Here is a 20535-nt window from a genome sequence, read left to right on the forward strand (position 1 = left end):
GTGAGGAGAAGTAAGTGCCTTACTCTTCCAAGTGGAATTGGGCCCTACTTTATTGATTTTGCTACATAAATATTCCTTAGAATTTCAGCTGGCAAAACCAGTCAGCTGCTCTGTCATCTTAATTGCACGCCCATGTGTCACAGTTTTTTCATTTAGCAATTCAAAGAGAAAAGCCCACAACTCAAAGAGAATCTGAAGTGTTTGTGAGGGGAGTGGAAGAGAGGAATTACCATGTGCTTGCTGGGTTTTATTTTCTTTTTTCTGTTGTACTCAGGTTCAGTGACAATAGATGTGACATTAAGAAGAGATCATCTGCATTGCAAATCAAACACATTTAAAAAAGAAAAACCAAAAAAACTTAACTTAGCTACATAGTGTTCCTGCTACAGCCATCAGTGATCAATGATCTAACTGACTGGTAGGGGTGATGCTGGTTTCTGGAGAATCCTTCTACCTTAAAGCAGCTTCTGGTACCTGTAAAGCCCAAATGTTTTGCTTTGCCTGCCTGCCCCATACATACTTTCCTCTTGTTTGACACAGTGGAGTTGGACTATTCAAACACAACTGAAAGGCATGACAATACCTGCTCTTGCTGCTTTCATTTTTGACGAGCATCAGTCATGCACTAATCCTGGTGCTTTTATTTGTTGGGAAGTAACAGTAAAATGATTCCATTGCAGGAGTTGTTTAGGATCCATTAGAGGTAGTCACCAGATTTTGTGCTGTCTGACTTTGATCAGGCTTATTTCAGCATAACTTTGTCTTGTAATTATTTTTGTGGTAGAGAAGCAAAACCATCTTGTGCAACCATGATCCCTCAGCCATTGTGCTTTCTAAATTACTACCTTGAACTAACTACTGGATAAAACTGTACAATTCAACAGAAACAATAAAACTATTTTGTTTGCTGTTCAATTACATGATAGTATATCTAGATAGTATATCTAGACAAAGTATATCTTTATCTATCTATGGATAAAGTGATAATCAAATTCCTATCTTCCAAACAATAGCTACTAACATAACCAACTAGTAGAACATGACAGCAGATACCTAACACCAATTTTGCTGTTACACAGGGTTATTTATAGACTTAAAAAAAGGGAAGTACATTTAATTTGGCTCTTCCATGTTCCTCAGCAGTTAAATAACATGCTTAGCTTGCAAGATGCTATATTTATTTAGAGACAAATCTGTGTTAGCCTACAGACCTTTTGTTAGCAGTGGAGATGCTAATCTTCGAAAACACATGTGGAGATGAGTGGTCCAGGAGATAGTATTCCTCAATAAATGCTTCTCTGCAGTAAAATGTTTCATCATTCTAGTGTGCCTGCTGTATCATTGCACTTGAACTGACTGAATAATCTTGTGAATAAAGGCAGCCTGTCTGTAAGGGGGAAAATAGCTTTTGTTACACACATTGAATCGAAGGAGTAGTCTCTGCATGTGGACAAGAGAGTCCAGAATGAGAGCAGTGCAACCCAGTACCTTGTAGACATGGTGAGTTAAGATTTAAAAACAGCTTTAAAATGCACTGATGGGTACATTTTAATGCACTTTATGTGGTTGGATTATGAAAACCCCAACCTAATGCTTCTGTAAGTTAAAGTCCACTTCTGCTTCTTTGTGTACTCTTAAGTCAACCTTTTTACTATCTGTGCAAGTTTGGCACAACGTATTCTGTGTATCAGAATGGGTTATGAAATAGAACTACACTGTGATTAACATTCCAGTCTGTACTGTCAGTATAGGTACATGTGTACATGATGTAGCTGTATGTCTGTGTATGCATATACATGTTTTGAAATACTCCTAGTCCTCCTGTCAATAAAGGATAATGCACACCTGTTATGCCCTGTCTTTGGAGTACAGGATAGTATTGTTTTTAAAGTTGTATTAAGATGCAGAAATAAGAACTTCAAAAATGCTTCAAGATTCAAGTTTTTTCCACAGGTAATATTGCTAAAGCAGGTGGTAGTGTCTGTAAAGCTAAAACATGCCCTGTATAAGCAAGCAGTATTTTAGGCTTTCAGTCATGTAACTGCTAGGGATGATCACTTCAGCTTTATTTACCAACTACTCTTCTTGTTTTAGATGAGAGGGTCTACTGGCATGTCTTGGGTGCAGATATACTCTGGCTCACAAAGAACTCTTTTTAATAAAAAGCTGTCATTTTAAGTTCATAAATGGAAAGCTGAAGCAATAGTCAGTTAACATCCAGTTAACATCTTTAGCTGCTTCTGTTTTCCGAGCAGCAGGGCTGAGGCAAGTACGATCAGGTGGCTTGCAGCATTCTGGCCTCCTGACATCAGTATTAAGCCAAGAAATACTGCTGTATGCCTGCGCTGGTTACAAGTACACTGGCCTGTGAGCCCCATTCCATGTCTTAAACCATAATGAACAGATCATAAACATCATAATAAGCACAACAGACTATTACTGAGATGGATGAGGTCCTACCTTCCTTGGGCAGCACGGTGTAGGTGGCTTCCATGCCGGCGTGGATGTGGTCGGTAACGTGGCAGTGCAGGAGCCAGGTCCCAGCGTTCTGCGGGATCATCTCCACAGTTTGGAACGTCCCAGGGAACAGATCGAAGACATCTGCCCGGTAAAGCCCCGTTTGCTGCAGGGCACAGAGAAGCAGAGGTTACGCAGTGCGACGTTACCAGATGGCAGTGATTTCAGCTGCCTTTTGTGCACACTCCACCAAAGTGTTTAATCACAGTTGAGTGAAAAGACATCTACTGTATGTATGTCATGTCCACAGAGGCATCACTGTGTACATCTGTTTCATGCTTATAACAGACTGGCCTGAGTGGAAATGAAGGCAATCTACAGCTGTTGTCTTACTGCAGCCACGAAGAGTCACAGTTACTTGTCAAAGCCACGAAGAGTCACAGTTACTTGTCAAAGCCACTTGTAAGGTTCCCAGTCAGGAACTTATACTGGCAGGTAACTCTCTCATATGTTGATCAAATACAGGACTGGGGCATAAAATCTTCATGGTCAAATTGTAAGGCATGCCTAATGTTGTAACATCTGACTTCTCACCAGAATTTAGTCCTTGGCATTTATCAACCTTGTTCCTAACAGAGTGAGAGACGAGTGAGAAGGATCTGTTTGTTTACCTTATAGTCAAAGCTGTGGCCGTGGAAGTGTGCTGTGTGCATGTCTACTTCGTTGCCCATGCCCATCAAATACCAGCTTACTTGATCTCCAACATGCATAGTCAGACCGTGTAAATTTCCAAACACTTTGCCATTAATGGCTAAAAAGAGGGAAAGAACAAGACAGGAAGAAAGTAAGACTTTTGTGTAGTGTTGGTCTCTATACTGTAACAGAATTCAAGTTGTGGAAGCCAATGCCAAGCAAAAGTTACAGCTTTGAATGGTACCTAAACCCAAAACATATGGACAGCCTGTTGTGAATAGGTGTGATTATATTCTATATTTAACTAGAAAGTAAGAGGTAGTTTAAAGCTTTTTGTTGTATGCTCTTTTTAGTATTGCAGTTCTTAAAGATCTGCATTCCCTGCAGCTCTGTGAAGGGGAAGCTTTACCAGGCTGTGCTTTCAGAACTTATCCAGAAGAGTTGTTCACTGGCATCAGATCAAAATTTCAAACTTCATCTTTACCCTTTCTCCCCTCACAGTTTCAATGTGGGAACATTTTTTCATAGATTAAAATTTTTTTTAAATAGTGGCATTAACAGTGGTTTCAAATAGTTTGAAGTTTTTCAGGCCTCCTGCTCTGGAACCTTCAGAGGGGAAAAAAAAGTCAAATTTATATACAGTACTTTCAGATACAAAATTTTACAGCATTTCCAGAGCTACATGAATTAAACTGGGATACATACCGTGCATTTTGTTACTTTCAATGAACTCCTCATCCTCTTTGTCAACAAGGTGCGGGTTGGTAGAATAGGTTTTAATATTTTCATCCAAGTACCATGACTCATTTTCATCAAAAACCATAAAAAGAAGAGCAAATTGAACTTTCTTTTTAGGATGAAATGATGGCAAATAGTGTTTATGACACACAGCAAGTGTGCCTATTAATCCACTGTAAGTATCCTGAAATTAAAAAAAAATAAATCATATAATTACAAGATGTGATTAAGCAGAAGCACTTGTAATGCCAGACATGAATCCTGTGTCAGGCAAAGGAAGTTATTTCTTCACTGATACATGCCACCCATGGATCAAGTTCAATGGACTATGAAGAGTAATCGCCTCTTTCTTCATCTCTTGCTAGAAATAAATATAATAAACACTTACTCCATTTTCATTTCTTGCTCATCTTTTTTTTCCAAATCATTTCTATGTTTTAATGTTCTGAGTTTGCTGTCTACTCAAAAGATACTTCTTGGCACTTTTTTATTTGTGTTTGCTAAGACAGGAAGGAGCAAATACATTAGTTACCCTTAGAAATTATTAGTCAGGTTAGGTTGATGGGTGTTTGTACAAAAAAAGGGCAGATTGACTTTCCACAGTCCCATGTTAGTTTTCCCACATGTCTTTTCTCACTGATTATATGCTGAGCAAGCTGTAGAATGAAATCTAAGCAGGGTGATCTATACCCACAGTAGAAGGAGGAGGGAGAAAGAATGGAGAGGGCTGTGACTCAAATTCTGCCCTCACTCTCTTGCATTAAGAGACATTTAAATTCAAAGGTATGGTAATGGAAGGAGCGACAGAAAAAGTGGGATTTCAAACTCGCTTTTGCTCTAAGAATGGCTGTGCTGAAGTCATGAACAACCCCCTCTAGACTGATGTTAAGAATGTACCTTAATGATGTCCACTGTCGAATGGTATGCCCACGCAATGCAAGGTGGATCTCCTCTCTCAGAACTAGATCTCTCTGGAATTTTCCATGTGTACGTCTTTGTTTCACCTGAATTAAGTATCAATGAATTTTAGAAGTTTTCTCTGTGCTGACCTATAAGAGGCCACCCCAAAACATGTTATCTCCATCTACAGCTTACATTTGCCTTGAACGTTCTCTTCCCAACTCCTGCACTGGCTAGCTCTCTGTTATTTCCCCTCTGCAGATCCCTGACTCTTCTTCCCAATGCTTTTTTTGGGTGGTTCTTTTGGTGTAACTGCACTGTTCAGATTACCTTACTTAAAAAAAAACCCCAACTGTATCTTTTGTAAAGATCACAGGGGAAACTCTGAAATAACAGCTAGCATAAGCTCTGCTCTCTCACTGTGCTTATGTGAAATTTGCAGCCATGCTGTGCCAAAACACTACTGATCTGTCAGGGACCAGGACACACAGCAATAACAGGGCACTGGAATTGCAGAAATATTTGTCAGCAGCAGCATCAACACTTTAAGAACCTGAGGTAAAAACAAACCTGAAGTCCTTCCTGCTATACTAAAGTCAAAGCTTGCTAAAACATGCTACAAGGCTCGATGATACCTGCTAGAAATAAATAAGGGTTATGTAATACCTGGGTTAGTTGCAGCAACAACAGAACTGTCTGTTTTCACTCCGTGGGCATGTATAGAATATGGTCTTGATGCTAAGTTCTTGAAAACTATTCTAATTTTATCTCCAATATTTGACATAAGCAGCGGCCCTGTTGCATTGAACAGAAACATTAACTTGGTTTTGGGAAAGATCAAAGCAGAGAGAGAAGAGGGATATTTTTTTGTGTTCAAATACAAAACATTGCCCTATAATCAGCTAAAAACTACACATGGATAATGTCATTCACTATGATATGCCAGTGGAGTGAACGAAGGTAGGCATCTAAGTAGAGGCCCAGGTTCACCAGCTCTGAGCACCCACTGTGTATCTGAAGTTTGGATGTTGCTGCTTTACGCCAACTTTGAGAATACTGACGTGTTATCAAGCAGCAAACCAGAAGGGGGTTGGGTTTTTCTCCTTGTAAAATAAGCAATGTAATCTTGCAAAGAAAGCAAGTAATAAAAGTAACAATTCCATGTAGGTTTAGGCACTTTGTGTGGGTAGGACTGTACTCAGCATTCTTCAAATAGCATTCTCCTTTTCTTCCACTGCATTTTCCCCAGTTTCAACACTGAACTTCATGATGAGTATACCTTGAATTTCCAGGTGCTGTTGTTCCTCTGCTCTGTTTTTGGGAATGCTGAATGTCTGATCAGTGTACTCACGATACACTACCTTTTTGTATTTGGAGCCAATGAATTTGTTGTCTTTATTTAAAAATGTATTGCCTGGGCTAGAGAGAGAAAAAAAAGAAAAGTCTTTACATATTTCCAAACATCTTTTGCAGGTATGTCAATTAGCCATCAAACCACAGTCCATCCCAGTGAAACAGTCATCTCATAGACCACCAGTATCTTCAACATGAAAATATTCTTGTTAAGTTGGGAGGTTCCTCTTACCCTGGACTGTTAACAAACCCCTATAGATAGGCCAAGTCTATATATTATTCCAGACCCCTTCAGATTGCAAGAAGTTATCCAGTAAGCTGCATACTGAAAAACAGTCCCCCCAATGACTTCTGTAGATCTGAAATGAAGCCTGTAACTTTTAAAGCTTAAGTGCCTTGCTGAAATTATATGTGAGGGACCAATTCTGTGCTGAGATCATGGGGGCTGAAGACAGCAGGGGAAAAACGGTCTGGTAACAGCACAGTCTGTATTACTTGTGCTTAGAACTAGGAGAGAGCCAATGTGGTGTGCAGGGCCAGGAAATGTGCTATCAAGCTGAGGAAAAAAAAGAAAATACTATTAAGTCAATTAAAAAAAAAGATTAAAAAGCAATTACTTTAACCTCAAATGAAGTTATACAGATGGAACATGTAGAAATTTGCCATTTTTTTGTTTAGCCTCTTGTGCTACATGGCATGAATTATTTGATCTGGTCAGTTCCCTCTCACAGTATTTGAAGCAACTGAGCTTCAAATACTGGGAATAAACCAGCAAGGCACCAAGCTTCATAGTGAATGGATTTGGTCATGGACTTATTTTCCCAGCAGGTCGAAGCAGGTGATCCTCCCCCTCTACTCTGCCCTGGTCAAGCCCCACCTGGAGTGTTGTGTCCAGTTCTGGGCTCCCTGGTATAAGAAAGCCAAGGATCTCTTGGAAAGAGTCCATAAGAGGCTAGAGAGGTGATGAAGGGCCTGGAGCATCTCCCCTGTGAGGAAAGGCTAAGTGAGCTGGGGCTGTTCAGCCTGAAGAAAAGAAGCCTGAGAGGGGATCTGATCAACGGGTATCAATAGCTGAAGGCTGGGACACAGGGGGACATGGGCAGCCTCTGCTCAGTGTCTGTGGGGACAGGACAAGGGGCGATGGGCTCAAGTTGGAGCACAGGGAGTTCCCCACCAATCTGGGGAAGAACTTCTTCCCAGTGAGTGTGAGGGAGCCCTGGGACAGGCTGCCCAGGGGGTGTGGAGTCTCCTTCTCTGGAGAGATTCCAGCCCTGTCTGGACACCGACCTGTGTGCCCTGTCCTAGGGACCCTGCTTGGGTAGGGGGTTGGACCCCATGGGCTCTGGAGGTCCCTTCCAACCCCTACAGCTCTGTGACTCTGTGAATCTGTGTAAGCTGATGAAACTGACAGGAACAAAGAGGAGCCTTACTCAGAGTAGGGATAAGCATCTGACAAAGACATGTTACATATGGAAGTAATCAGCTATCAGGACAAAGTAGTCACTGTATCTACAACTTAACATTTTAAGCATTCCACATCAAGGGCTGTGCCAACCTCAGTAAATAATAAATGCACATGCACTATCTGGGATTGATCCAAATCTCCAACTGCCCCAAAGCAGATTGATGCTGGGCCATTTCATGAACATCATGCTCTCTGGCCAGAGAAGGACCACAAATTCAACTGAGCCTTGAAAATGCATGTGCAAAGAAAGCGAGTCTAGAAATGCCTGAAGGAGGAAGAGGTTCAGAGAAGGGAATTGCTCCTTTGCTGGTTTGATTTTTTGCCCCTTGTGTATATTCCAAAGTACCTTTCCTCATGGTATTGATGTCGCTCAAATTCCCATGTCCTATTAGGAGAATAGTCCCATTCCACTTCCACTGCAGCAATATAATAAGTCTTTTCATGCAAATACATAGATAGATCCACGTTCCACCAATGGCACTGTTTCACTCTGTAATTCTGTTTCATGCCCCCTGTGTAGTGATCTGTTGTCAGGCAGGACACTTCAAACACTCCTACAGCCACACAAGAAACAAAGACGTGAGGACAAAAACCTGTTACAGGTGGATCTTGAGACTGTGTTGATATAGTGCTCAGAGACCGTGACACAGACTATTGCTCACATAAGATCCGATTCTTTGTGTAGTAGGGCTACTTGTAGTAATAAAATTCAGCATAGATAGAAGCTAGAAAAAACAGGGCTTTGGCATTGATAGCTTACATCCTATGATGGGCTTGCTGCCCTTCAAACACAGCTGTACAGTTTTAGCACCCAAAGGACCAAAATATCAGTAATTTACAGCATAAAATGTTCATAGATAAACAATTCCCAAGCTAGTAACAGGATTTTTAAACACGACCTTTACCTTCAGAATCGGGTCTCATAACAGCTGTAAGGAAGGTGTGTGGAAACAGATTTGCTGTGTCCCTTCTTGTGCCTTTAGTTACAAATGTGTTTCCAGAGAAGTATAGTCCATGGATATCAACTTCTGTCCCCAAGCCCATCAAGTGCCAGGAAACCACACTGCCCTTGCACATCTCAAGACCAGGCTGATTTCCGTACATGTAACCATTGATGGCTGTGGGAAGCAAAACCCACCTTGATGAGTACATGACATAATTCTGTAATAGAGATTAAATAATACACACTACAGACATGATGTGATGCCTCAGACTGGCAGAAATATCAGTAATAAAACACTTTTATCACACCAGCAAAACCAGGGAGTCAATTCAAGCAAAGTGAGTTTTAAAATGCAGTATTTAAGAACAACTTCTATCAGTTCCCCTTTTCGATGTCTAGTGCACCGGTAGCTGACTCGACCAACTGGAACCTTCACTGCTTCATACCCAGCAAGTGAGGAGGATGCATAAAGCATCCTGCTTCCTACCCTGCAAGACCCTCCAGCCGCACAGTGGAGACCATCTGAAGTGTTCTGCAGTTTGAGTTACTGATCCTTTCTGGCTGCTCTTGTGCAAAACCGTCGAAGCCTGTGCCTCACAGGCAGCCTGCAGTGCTCCGGATCAAGGCTCTGGAAATAGCACCGGTGTCCCTCAGGCCAAATGTAACAAAACATCTGCAGGACTCTGTACTGCAGACAAAAATCTCACCTGAAACTTGGAACACCTTTCTACAGGACCAAAACACGATCGCAGCGAACCTCAGCTCTGCCCTGTTAACGCAGCAAAGATTTTCATTCCAAGCTCTTCCCAGGGGTGCCCAGGGACAGGACCAGAGGCCGGGGGCACAGAGGGACAGACAGGAGGTTCCTCTGAACGCCAGGAACACTTTGTCACTGTGAGGGTGGCCGAGCACTGGCACAGGCTGCCCAGGGAGGCGGCGGAGTCTCCATCCTCGGAGACACTCAGGAGCCCCCTGGACATGGTCCTTGCTGGAGCAGGGGCTGGAGATGACGGCCTCCAGAAGCCCCTGCCCACCTCACCAGCCTGCAATTCTGCGAAAATCCTCATTTCAGCTACACCACGTATAGGGAAGAAGCCCCTTTTCTCTTGCTGCTTGGTTGCATTCATTGGGGTTGCACGTGAGCTACAGACTTAATTCCTCCTTCTTTCTGCCCAAAGTGGTACATAATGGTGCTGAATGCTCAACTGCCATGCTGGACACTGAACAGCTGGCATTATGTTTTGAACTACTACATGTGGCTGAAATTGAATTGCAGTCAAAGGTGGGTTTGTTTCCAATGGAAAGGAATGAAATGTCTCTACCACTATACAGTTTGCCAGTCTCCAACATGAAATCACAAAAGTAAACACCTTATTTTAGAAAATAATATTGGGCTAACGAATTATTTCCTTACAATGCATTTTGTTAGACTCTTGGAAGTCCTCATCATCTTTGTCAATTTTACTAGGGTTCAGTGTAAACATCAGAATATTGTCATCCAAGTACCAGCTCAGATTCTCATCAAATACTGTGGCAAGTAGAAAAAACTCCAGGTTCACATTTTTCTGTGAGAAGAAACAGCACAAATAAAAATAAGAGTGATCAGAAAATGTCAATAAAAGTCTATGTGCGTGATAATTTATGAAGTAGGATAGATGCATAGACTGGTTCTCCATTCTGATAAACTCAAAGTTCTCTAATTGCTATATCTGGTGACTAAATCTCTGCTGCCAACACTCCCTCCACCAGCAGGAACCACCTTCAGAAATTAGTATGTATTTTGACCTTTACATTATCTATGCTTTTCTAGTCATTCTCTTCCTACCTAAAACCTGAGTGCTCCCTGTGTCGGTGGTTTTACAATACAGTGTGTCTGCAGCCAGACTGGTTTGGTTTGGTTTGAAAACAACCAAACAAGCAAACCCACTTTCTTCATTCTGTGTGTTCCCCTCAGCACGTGGGTGAGGCTGGGTGTGGAGAGGAGGTGGTGCTGAGCATGCAGCAGGCCCCAAGGCACCATTCGCGGAGAGAGAGCAGAGTCAGCTACATGTTTGTAAGTGCTTCTGTTTTTCTTTGTTGACTGACCTGTTTCCCAGAAGGAAGCAGAGCTCCTTTCCTGCACACCAAGAGAGGCCCCACAAGGCCAGAACTGGGGTCTCTGACCTCATCCACAGCTGAGTAGTAAAGCCAGGTTAGGCAGTCTGGATCTTGGTCTGTGGGGCCCACTTCTTCTGGCACGTTCCACTCATATGTAAACGTGGCACCGGGACTCACACGAGAGGCTGGAGATTCAGTACCTGTTACAGAAGTCAACATTAGGGATTGTGCCTAATGAACCCTGCTCACTGTATCGCCTTTGCTACACGGACACGCAGGACAGCGCGTTCCCGGGTGCTGGCAGGAGCGGGTCTGGAGGCGCACCTCTGGAGGCGGCACCATACCATGCCCCCTCGTCGCTCTTGCGGTAACTCACACCGTGGGGCTGAATGCTAAACGGGCGGCTGGCATTGTTTCGGAAGGTCACCCTGATGCTTTCACCCACTTCAGCCTTGATAACGGGTCCTAGAAAAAAGCACATGGTCTAATTACAACGCGTTTCTATCAAGTGATGTGCAGAGCACTATAAGCTTAGAGCAGTCAAGAACTGGCTGGTTTGCCCTTTGCGTGGGGAACTGTCCCTGGGACCAGGTCCCCTGCATCTGTCCTGAATCACAGGGCAGCCCAGCAGCAACCAGACTGCTCCACTCCCAGTTCCTCCTGGAGGCCCAGTGATATGCAGAACAGATCTTCCCTTTAGAAAGGGACCTACAGACATTAGCACCAACCTCAAACTCAGCCCAGAGCCGTGCCAGAAACAGCTTATAAACAGGGCTCAAGCTGCCTAGACTGGCTTTGTAATTCAGAGCCTGACCTTTGGAGACCAGGGCACATTCCCACAGGCAAGTTGGGGAGTAGCACAGCATTGTCCTCAAGAACTTTCTTACACCCTTCAGTGTGTTTTGGAGGAAGCCACACGCACCAGCATCTCCAGGAGGCAGGGAGAGCCAAGGCCCCCTCCCTTGGAGCTGGAAGGGCACTGTTGGCTAGCCAATGGAAGCAACAGCTTACTCTCATACATCTTTGACATGAAATAATTATAAGTATCTTACCTAAGAGTCCAAGATGTGCTTCCTCTGTGAGCCTTTCTTTATGTTTGGTGAAAGAAGCATCTGTGTATTCTTTGTAAATGGCTTTTTTGTAAGAGCCACCAATTCTTGTCTCACTTTGTTCAAAAAATACATGAGATTCGCTGTGTAAAAGAAATTGCATAGATGCAAACAGTTCAATTTGTAGTGCTTAGTTTTACAAAGGCAGTCAGAACCTCAACACTGTTTTCTGAGGTATGATGCACTCAGTTTGCCCTGTGTCTCTTTTCAGTGATCTGGCCATCACATTTAAATGCAGTCCCATACAAGGATGTGCGGCATCCATTATCCTTCAGTGATAGGATAATGGACAGCAAAATTTATAAGAAGATTGCAAGGAAAACAACTGCTCTGATATATATCCTGGTATAAATATTTAAGCAGAGGGTGGGACAATGAGAAATTCTGCTTAAAAGTCAGTTCTATCACATGGCTTGACTTATTTAGCGTTTTATATCAATTCTACTTGAAAAGTAAAGTTTCTTTAATTACAGGCATTTACCTGTCAGCAGTTAATTCCTGTCCTGTAAAATGGTTTATTGAAGAGGGGCCGTAATTCCAGATGACCTCTTCAGCAGCAATGAAGTACTGTCTTATCTTCCTACTCTCATTGTGATTTATTGTGGACTTCCTACAATCTTTTACTTGAAAAAGGGCCTGCATGCCACCTGGAAAAAAAAACTAGGAGGTAGACAAAACTTGGGAGAAGGAACTACACTTTGTTTTCTCCTTCCCTGCTTCGAGGAGCTCTTCTCTTCCCTGAAGAACTCCCAGCCCACTGATGGATATGCACATCACAAATGGAAAGCAGGATAAATGATATAAGGGAATGCATGCCAGCTGAGTGAGGAGACAGGAACACACCCGTGGTGTTTACAATGGGCAGAGAGGAGTGGAAAAATGTATCCTGCTTGTAAAGCTGCAACTGACACCACAGTTAGAGGGGACATTAGGGTGGGATAGGAACAGTGCTGTCAGCACTTGAGTCAAGGCCAGGTGCTACCAGACTGACCATCTTCTCTCTCAATCTAGTCAACAGCCTCCTTGTGTAACTCCTGGGTCGCTGCATCCTAGGAGGAAGGCCTGTCAGCAGGAGATACAAGTAATGTAATAATGACAGTCCTTTGCAGCTATGGATTAGGCCAATTTGTGGGATTTCTGTCTTGCCCAAGATGTCTCAGCCACATCAGGATGCTGCTTGACATGATAGCTATTTCAAAACTTAGAACCTCTGTGTAGCTGAATCTGTAGGTTAAACACACTGTTCCTTGTATGAGCATTTTCACATCTTGGGAGAATCACAGAATGTGTTGGGTTGGAAGGGACCTTTAAAGGACATCTAGTCCCACCCTCCTGCAGTAAGCAGGGACGTCTTCACTAGACCAGGCTGCTCACGATTATGAGTCCCGTGTTCCTTCCCGCTTCCCACTTATGTGGCAAATTACCCCTCTAGCTCACTTACTGGTATATACAGATCATGGGGAAGGGTGGAAGCAGCTTCTAAGTGTTTCACATGGTTCACAAACTCTGGAAATACGGGAAGATATGGGGAGGAGAAATGCAGATCAGTTCTGCTGGTTAGCCAGTGCATTTCCCAGAACACATCCTTGTCAGCAGGAGATTATTTGCCTGAAGTTGAGGCTTGCTGAAACGTAGCTGTGCCAATTACTGCCAACTGATAATGACCCCATTACAGAGAAGAATTTCCTTGACTTCTGTGGCTAGCTACATGCTCAAGCCTTTCTAATGCCACTTCCAGACATTTCAATTACTATCAGAGCTTTGTTACCTACAGGAGAATATCTTCTGGCATATAAAGCAGGTCAGGAGTACTGCTAAAGTGACTCAGTGAAGTGTTAGCTCAAGATAAAAAGAAAAATAATCCGACAACTGGAATTTATTCTGTACCTTCGATATGGTCGTTCACTTGGCAGCTGAGCAGCCATTCTCCAGGGCTTCTTGGTATCATGACAGCATCAATAAACGTGGCTGGGAAGAGGTTGATGGTGTCAACTCGGTGATGCCTTTCTATTAAGGTCTGTCCATGAAAGTAGGCTGAATGGATATCAGCTTCATTACCCATGCCAAAAAGATGCCATTTTACCTTGTCTTCCACACACATGGTGAGGTTTGGGAGGTGTCCATACATGTACCCATTGATTGCTAGAAGAAATGTTATTTATTACAGCTACCTTCACAGCCCTCAGGATCATTCCTTCAAAAGCAGGTGCTACACAACCATTGCTCTATTCTTCAAGATAGAAAGAACATTGCAAGAACACAGAACACTTCTTCTGCACAACTGCCTGCACGACCAGCAGTTCCTACCATGATTCTGGGATCTATGTCAGAGCCAAAGGTATCTTCTCTGTTCACACTAGCAGTAAAAAATCTTTTTCTAAACATCAATGTTACAGTACAGAGTTGAAGACTAAGAAACAGAAGAAAGTAACACAACTCTATTTAAAGCATCTGGGAAATTATGCTCACAAAGATGCTTTGGCCCTGAAGAATTTTATATCACAACTCCAAAGGTATAATTGTGCAATACTTGCCATCACTTTTTAATTTAATGTGTTTATTTAAAAGGATCTTTTTTAAAAGGATCTTTTTTAAGAAAAAAACCCCACTAAAAAAAATTTAAAATATCTACAGTTCATCTTTAAAAGAGAAAACACATCAAAAAATATTACTTCACCATCTCAATGATAGGCAACATTAATAGGACATTTGCTCACCGTGCATCTTATTGCTTTCCTGGAAGTCCTCATCATCTTTGTCAACTGTGGAAGGCTCAGAACAGTATGTCCTGATATTATCCTCTAGATACCAACTGAGATTTTCATCCATCACAGAGAACATAAGGATAAATTCAGCATCAAATTGTTTATCGCTGCGCTTATTCAGTTTACCTGAAAAAGAAAGCAGTATATTCAAAGTCTTTGGCAACTGACATTACCTTTTTGTTGGTTTTAAGGGGGGGTGGTCACTGTTTACTTCCTATTTTTCCACTTTTCTTGAGTGTGAGTGTACACATAAACTTACAGACTTGAAAAACAAAAATTGGTTTTGATAGATGCTATAAAATAAATTTACTAAGAATAAATATTCCACGTGATAAGACTACAGTAAATCTGTTTCTCATATCAGTATTTACACACCCTTTTTGCATTACTATGATCCACACATCTCACTCATGGATTTGTGGACAAAGTATTCTTCAAATTAGATTTGCTGCCACACACAAAATCAAACTGCTTCCTATACTACTGAAGGGCAGCTGATTGAGAAGATGAAAGGCTGCTATTGCAAAATTAACTGTAATCCTCTTCTCTTCCAGTAATTTCACTGATTTTTATCAGCAAACATTATCAATCACCTTCCATATGTTTACTTATTTATTTATCATTTACCTTTCTTGCAAATTATTAAAGGCCCAACAAGCCCTGACGCAACATCCCTTGGAGCATCTATGTGGGAGTGGTAAACCCTGGTTATGCAGTCTGCATCGTCCTTGGCTGGACCCTGATCTGCTGTCACGTCCCATGTGTAAGTGTACTGGCCTCCAGGCTCCACAGCATCATCTCTCTTTTGCAAATCTTTGGTGTTGTCAGGATAAAAAGCACCTGAAAAAGGCCACACAGCCACCATTAACACAAGAAGGCCACACAGCCACCATTAACAGATCACATTCACAATTTGGTGTCCAGATAGCACCTGCCCTGCTTTAAACTACATGCTGCAGTAATATGGCCTGAACATCTGAATTAAGTTTTTAAAAAAACCCCACAACTTTATAATCAGGTTAGTAGATATTTTCCTTCTCTTTAGGAATCTCTTCATTTGCCTTTAAATTCCATGGGAGTACTTTGATCAATGGCAGATTAATTTAGTCCTTAATTTATTAGAAGGGCACTATGTTCTGCTAAAAAAAGATAACTAATCAAATATTTGTAAAACATTTGTTAAATATTAATCTTGGAAACGGTTCTAAAATATTGCATATGTCCTCAAGGAATATAGGTGTCATAGGGATGAGAGCAATGCAAAAAAGATTTAAAGATTGTTCCCAAAAAGTGCCTGTTCTGCTCCATAACACTGTTCTGCTCCCACAGAACGCATCTTTATTAAGACACATCCCTGCTGTAATGAAAAGCTTCACAAAATATTAGCAGTCAGGCTGATACTTGGCAAATTGTTCTGATGAAACAATTTTAATGACTGCTTTTGAGACAACATCATATTCCCAACAATTTACACGCTGTTTTTAAGGCCCACTGATAAAACTTTCAACATATTCAGCTTTTCAGCCATGTTCTGGAACAGAAAATCCTCCATTGCCCGAGTGTGACAAGAGCAGCTGTTGTAGGGGCAAGTCCCCACTAGTCCAAACAAACACCTCTACACTATACCTTAGTGTATGTCATTTCTATCTGATTAATTTATTACTAAGGAGTAGCAGTTTCTCCATTTTGAGAGTCTTGTGTATCTTATACAATACACACAAATGTGGTGCTAAGGATCTGGATTTGTAAGTTAGCCATGCTAACAGTATCTTCTTCACAATAGCATTGTTTTTCCTTTAGATATCCCCAATACATGCATCTCATATACAGTTATACCCTTATTTCAGGTGAAATATAAATACACTTATTTTAGGTGAAATATTGATCTAAAAGTCACCTATTTATGAATTCCAATTTGGCTTTGTATTTTGCCCTTGAAAAAAAAAACAAACTTCTTAGCTCATATTTTAAATCGATTGTATCTTGTTTTAAGTCTTTATTTACCTGGCCACTCTTTTATGGGAGATTATCCCTTACACTGAGAGGAATGATTAACTTTTGGTGGCTTCTGGCACAGAATGGACTCAAGCTTACCTTCATTTTCCTTTGTGTATCTTACACCATGTGGATGCAGTGTGTAGCTTCTGGAAGCAAAGTTTTTCAAGTGGATAATAATAGAATCTCCAACTTCTCCCTTAATGATAGGGCCTAAAAAACCCAGCCAGGAAGGTTTTTCAACTATCACATCATATAAATGATTGGTGTACTGAGTGTAGACAGCCTTCTTGTATGTGCTGCCTATCCTATTTGGTCCCCTTTTGAGAAAGACTCCAGCTTGCCTGTAAAGAAAATACACAAACACATCAGCAGTGTCAGAAGCTAATATTATATTTGAATGGTTTTAATTAGTAGGGTCTCAAATAAAGACCTCTCACTGTGGAGAAATAAATCTGTGTTTAGGAGCAACCATGTCTTTTACTGTAAAAAGTTAGGCACCTATACAGAGATGAAACATCACACACCAAACTGTTCTGTTTTTTTTCCCTGCCTGTTTTCTAGCCTGAAGATGAAGTTATTTGATACAATTTCAGACAAATTTGAGACCATGTGGGCAAGGCAAACAACAGTTCTTACTTCTCAAAACTTCTGTACTTGCCTGCTTGAATTGGTGTATCATTTCCAATGCCTGTTAAAAAAAAAAATCCCCATCATCATGATATTGTGTTGCCCTGCACAGTCCCTGCTCTGCTGCAACGAGGACCAGACTTTTCAGCTGTCAAATACATTTGAGATGTCTGGACAGGAACACAACTACAAGGTGCTGCTAACACTGAGCGTGTGCATGGGGGGTGAGGGGCATGCACTGTGCTGCAACTAGTAAGACCAAGTCCTCAGCATGCTCACCAGTCACAGGTGAGTGAGAGTCACAGCCTCAGAGCCTGATAGAGAGTTACCCTAATAAAGTCTCATTTTTTACAGATTCAGCCCAAGGACATGCAAACAGGTTACATGAGAGCAGGGAATTAGCGACGATCTCCTCAGTCACTAAGTGCTTTAGCTACTGGGCCATTGCTCCTCTCACTTAATGAAACACATTAAAACCAAGAGCTTGGTTGGTGAGGGAATAGCCTAACCCATGACATAGAGTGAGACTGATGGAGATGGTGTTTACTTGTGGTATCAATACCTGTGAGTCCCACAGTTACTGTGGATATGCTGCCCAAGCACCACCAGCTGCAGGCAAGGTGTCACCGTGTGTCTCTGACAGCCATCAACTGCAAGCAGCTTTGGAGCCAACCTTTGACTGTACTGAGGGTCAGGGCCCTTTCATTACTTGGTCTCTGAGAAGAGTTATCTTTGTGGGAAACATGTTTATATTCACTAAGGAGAATGGGAAGAGAAACAGCACTGGCTGTTCACACCTGCAGAGCCGCTGTTGGCTGATGCTGTTACCTAAACTGTACCCAGAGCCCTGTTAACAAGCCCTCCTGCAGATTTCCCTGTCCGTTTCAGGAGGACTGACATGGAAGTGCACCCACTCCAGGAGGAGGGAAGCCCTGAAGACAGGGAACATTACTTGAACTTCAGCAGCCTCCTGATTTCTCATCTTAGCATGATGAGAAACCAAGACAACTTGGTTCTGTACTCCCAGCAGACCATATTGAGAAGGACATTAATGCTGCCCAAAAATGCCAAGTATTTCCTACAGGGCTGAGCATTGTTTGAGCATGTAGGGAAGGGATTGTTTGTACCTTGGCAAGCACCAATCTGAAGTGTAATTAAAATGCCAATTCAGAGCTCCATGCAACTTGGAGAGCATAAACTTAATCTCAAAGGCTTAGTTACTGGAAACTTGAGTACATGAAGCTTCTGGCCATAAACTAAATGAAGCAATTATACTATGTCTCTTCTTGGGCTGTTTAAACAGCTACCATTTAAGGGCAGAGTACTCCTAGCAACTTCACCACACTCTTCCCTTCCTCTACCAATATCAATCTCTATACAAGCACAGCCTTACAGTTGAAGGGTTCAGGAGGAGAAGAATCCAAGAAGCTGAAAATGAGAAGTACAATAGAAGGGACCAGCTCCATTGCAGACATACAGCCCCAGAAGTCTGGAATTAATTTAGCATGCTGCAGGTTGTCACACAGCAGAGGAAAGCAGTGAAAAGCGCGGTAAACAGTGGTGGCTTCTTATACTACAACTCTGCTCTCCAATTTTCAGACAAGATGCCCTGCTTCCACAGTTCACCAGAATTACTAGCCTGTGGAATCACTGGCAGTGTCTTACACATTGCTCAGTTTGTGAGTGGAAAAGAAAAAAAGTTTACTGCTCCACCTGATGAAGTGGCAGATTATGGCTGAGACATTGCCAACTCTCATGAGAGAAAACAAGCTACAGGAAGTCTTCTCGTCCCTCCTTTACAGGCTGAAGAAGAACTAGTTTTCAAGATTTTTCTAATTTCTCACTTGCTTTAGTCTCAGTATAGTCCTGCTGCATTTTAAAGGTACTAGGGGTAAAAAAAGGCCTGGAAGGAATGATGCCTTTTGTATCCAGGTATCCTTTATGGATTATTTCTGTCCTCACCCTACTTCATGTGCTCGCTCTGCACAGGACTGTCCCTGCCTTGTAACCAGCAAACCAGCTCCTGCACTGTGGGTGAAGGACCCAGCTGTGCTGCTGCACCTCCAACACATGAATGTTACCACTGCCAATGATGAGGATCTCAAGAGGAAAGCTGTGCCCAAGAGGAAAGGTCTAAATTTGTCAAACTTCTGCATTTAAAAATGCAACAGCCAAAACCTCCTCTTCAGCATCGGCACATCAGTCTCCATCAGACATGCAGGGTCTTTTTCTAGCCTCTATGTAGTAAACATTCATTCAGAAAAATACACAAACCCCCCTGCTTCCTCCAACGTGTTTAGTTAGCAGAGCACCCCAGCTTGATCCTCAAGCCAGCGAGGAAAAAAATCAACATTCCCTTCTGTGTCTGACAGACAATCCGATGGTTCATTTCTCTGCCTTCACCAGGCGTCCAGCCAGTCCCAGTGCCTGCAGCAGGCACCTCACCCTGTGTGAACTGTGTTACTTACTCTTCCTCTGCAAACAGCTGTCCCGACACCAGGTTGGAGGGGCCAGGCGCGTAGTTCCAGGCTGTCTCTAGGATGCCGATGTAGTACTCCCTGGTCACTGCCCCGGCGCCGCCACAGCAAGAGAGGAGCAGGCAGCTCAGGCAGAGCAGCTGCATGGTGCCTTCGCCAGCCTTGTGGGAAGAGTGGAACAGGAGCAGAGGACGGGCACAGGCAGTTTCCCTTTATATGCTCCGGTCTCTGCAGGCTCCCGACCTCTCCCCACTCCCGTTTGCTTTGGTGCACACAATGAAACGTTGCACAATGTCGCTGTGTGACAAGAGTAAACAAGAGATTCTGGTAACCTCATCAGTTCAGATAATCTTCAAAGAAAGTTTTTCAATTTCTGCCAACCCTCTATCACACCAATTACCATTCGGATCGTGATCGACCGGTGGATTCTGTAGGTAAACTGGAAGTACTGTGGATGTAAGTGGATTCACAGACTTCAGCTCAATTACCTTCATCACTTTCTTTTTCAGTCTACAACCTGCATACTACTGAGAAAGTGAGTTCTGTGACTCTTTGGGGGGGTGTGTGGTTTGCAGCCCGTTCCCCAGCTGTTCCAGCATTCCCCAAATGGAAATGAGGGTCAGAAATTCCACAGCATCACTCCCTGTGTTATCTTCCTCCTAGGCTGTCACCAGGCAGGATAAGCCACATTCTTCAATAATTAAAAGCAAAACAGAAGTATAAAGCTCAGATAACCTCAACTGCTGCTGATATCCACTGCAGAAGGCTGCAGCTTTTCTTTATTCAAGTTCTGTAAACATTTTGCATCTGCTGGTCTCCCTGAACAGCAAGAACAAAACTGGTCGTTAAACATGGGCTGTTTAAAAGCACCAACTGAAGTTTGCAACTGCTCTTTTTTCTTCAAGTATATACC

The 20535-nt window shown here is 42.5% G+C and overlaps 1 protein-coding gene across 1 annotated transcript; it reads right to left on the reverse strand.

Moving 5' to 3' along the window:
• Positions 1–226: 226 nt before the first annotated feature.
• CP (ceruloplasmin) lies at positions 227–19768 on the reverse strand (the record flags this gene model as incomplete). The annotated part of the gene is made up of 19 exons (XM_084267162.1): positions 227–1387; positions 2461–2623; positions 3129–3268; positions 3856–4072; positions 4786–4892; positions 5455–5583; positions 6068–6207; positions 7953–8160; positions 8512–8724; positions 9964–10114; positions 10635–10846; positions 10971–11111; positions 11699–11838; positions 12237–12402; positions 13643–13897; positions 14473–14646; positions 15148–15360; positions 16615–16859; positions 19614–19768. The coding sequence occupies 19 exons, from the start codon at positions 19766–19768 to the stop codon at positions 1317–1319; spliced, it is 3240 nt and encodes a 1079-aa protein (XP_084123288.1). The 3' UTR covers positions 227–1316.
• Between the last annotated feature and the right edge of the window lie 767 nt (positions 19769–20535).

The sequence above is a fragment of the Gallinula chloropus genome (genome assembly GCF_964237585.1).
Source record: "Gallinula chloropus genome assembly, chromosome: 8".
NCBI classification, from domain to species: Eukaryota; Metazoa; Chordata; class Aves; order Gruiformes; family Rallidae; genus Gallinula; species Gallinula chloropus.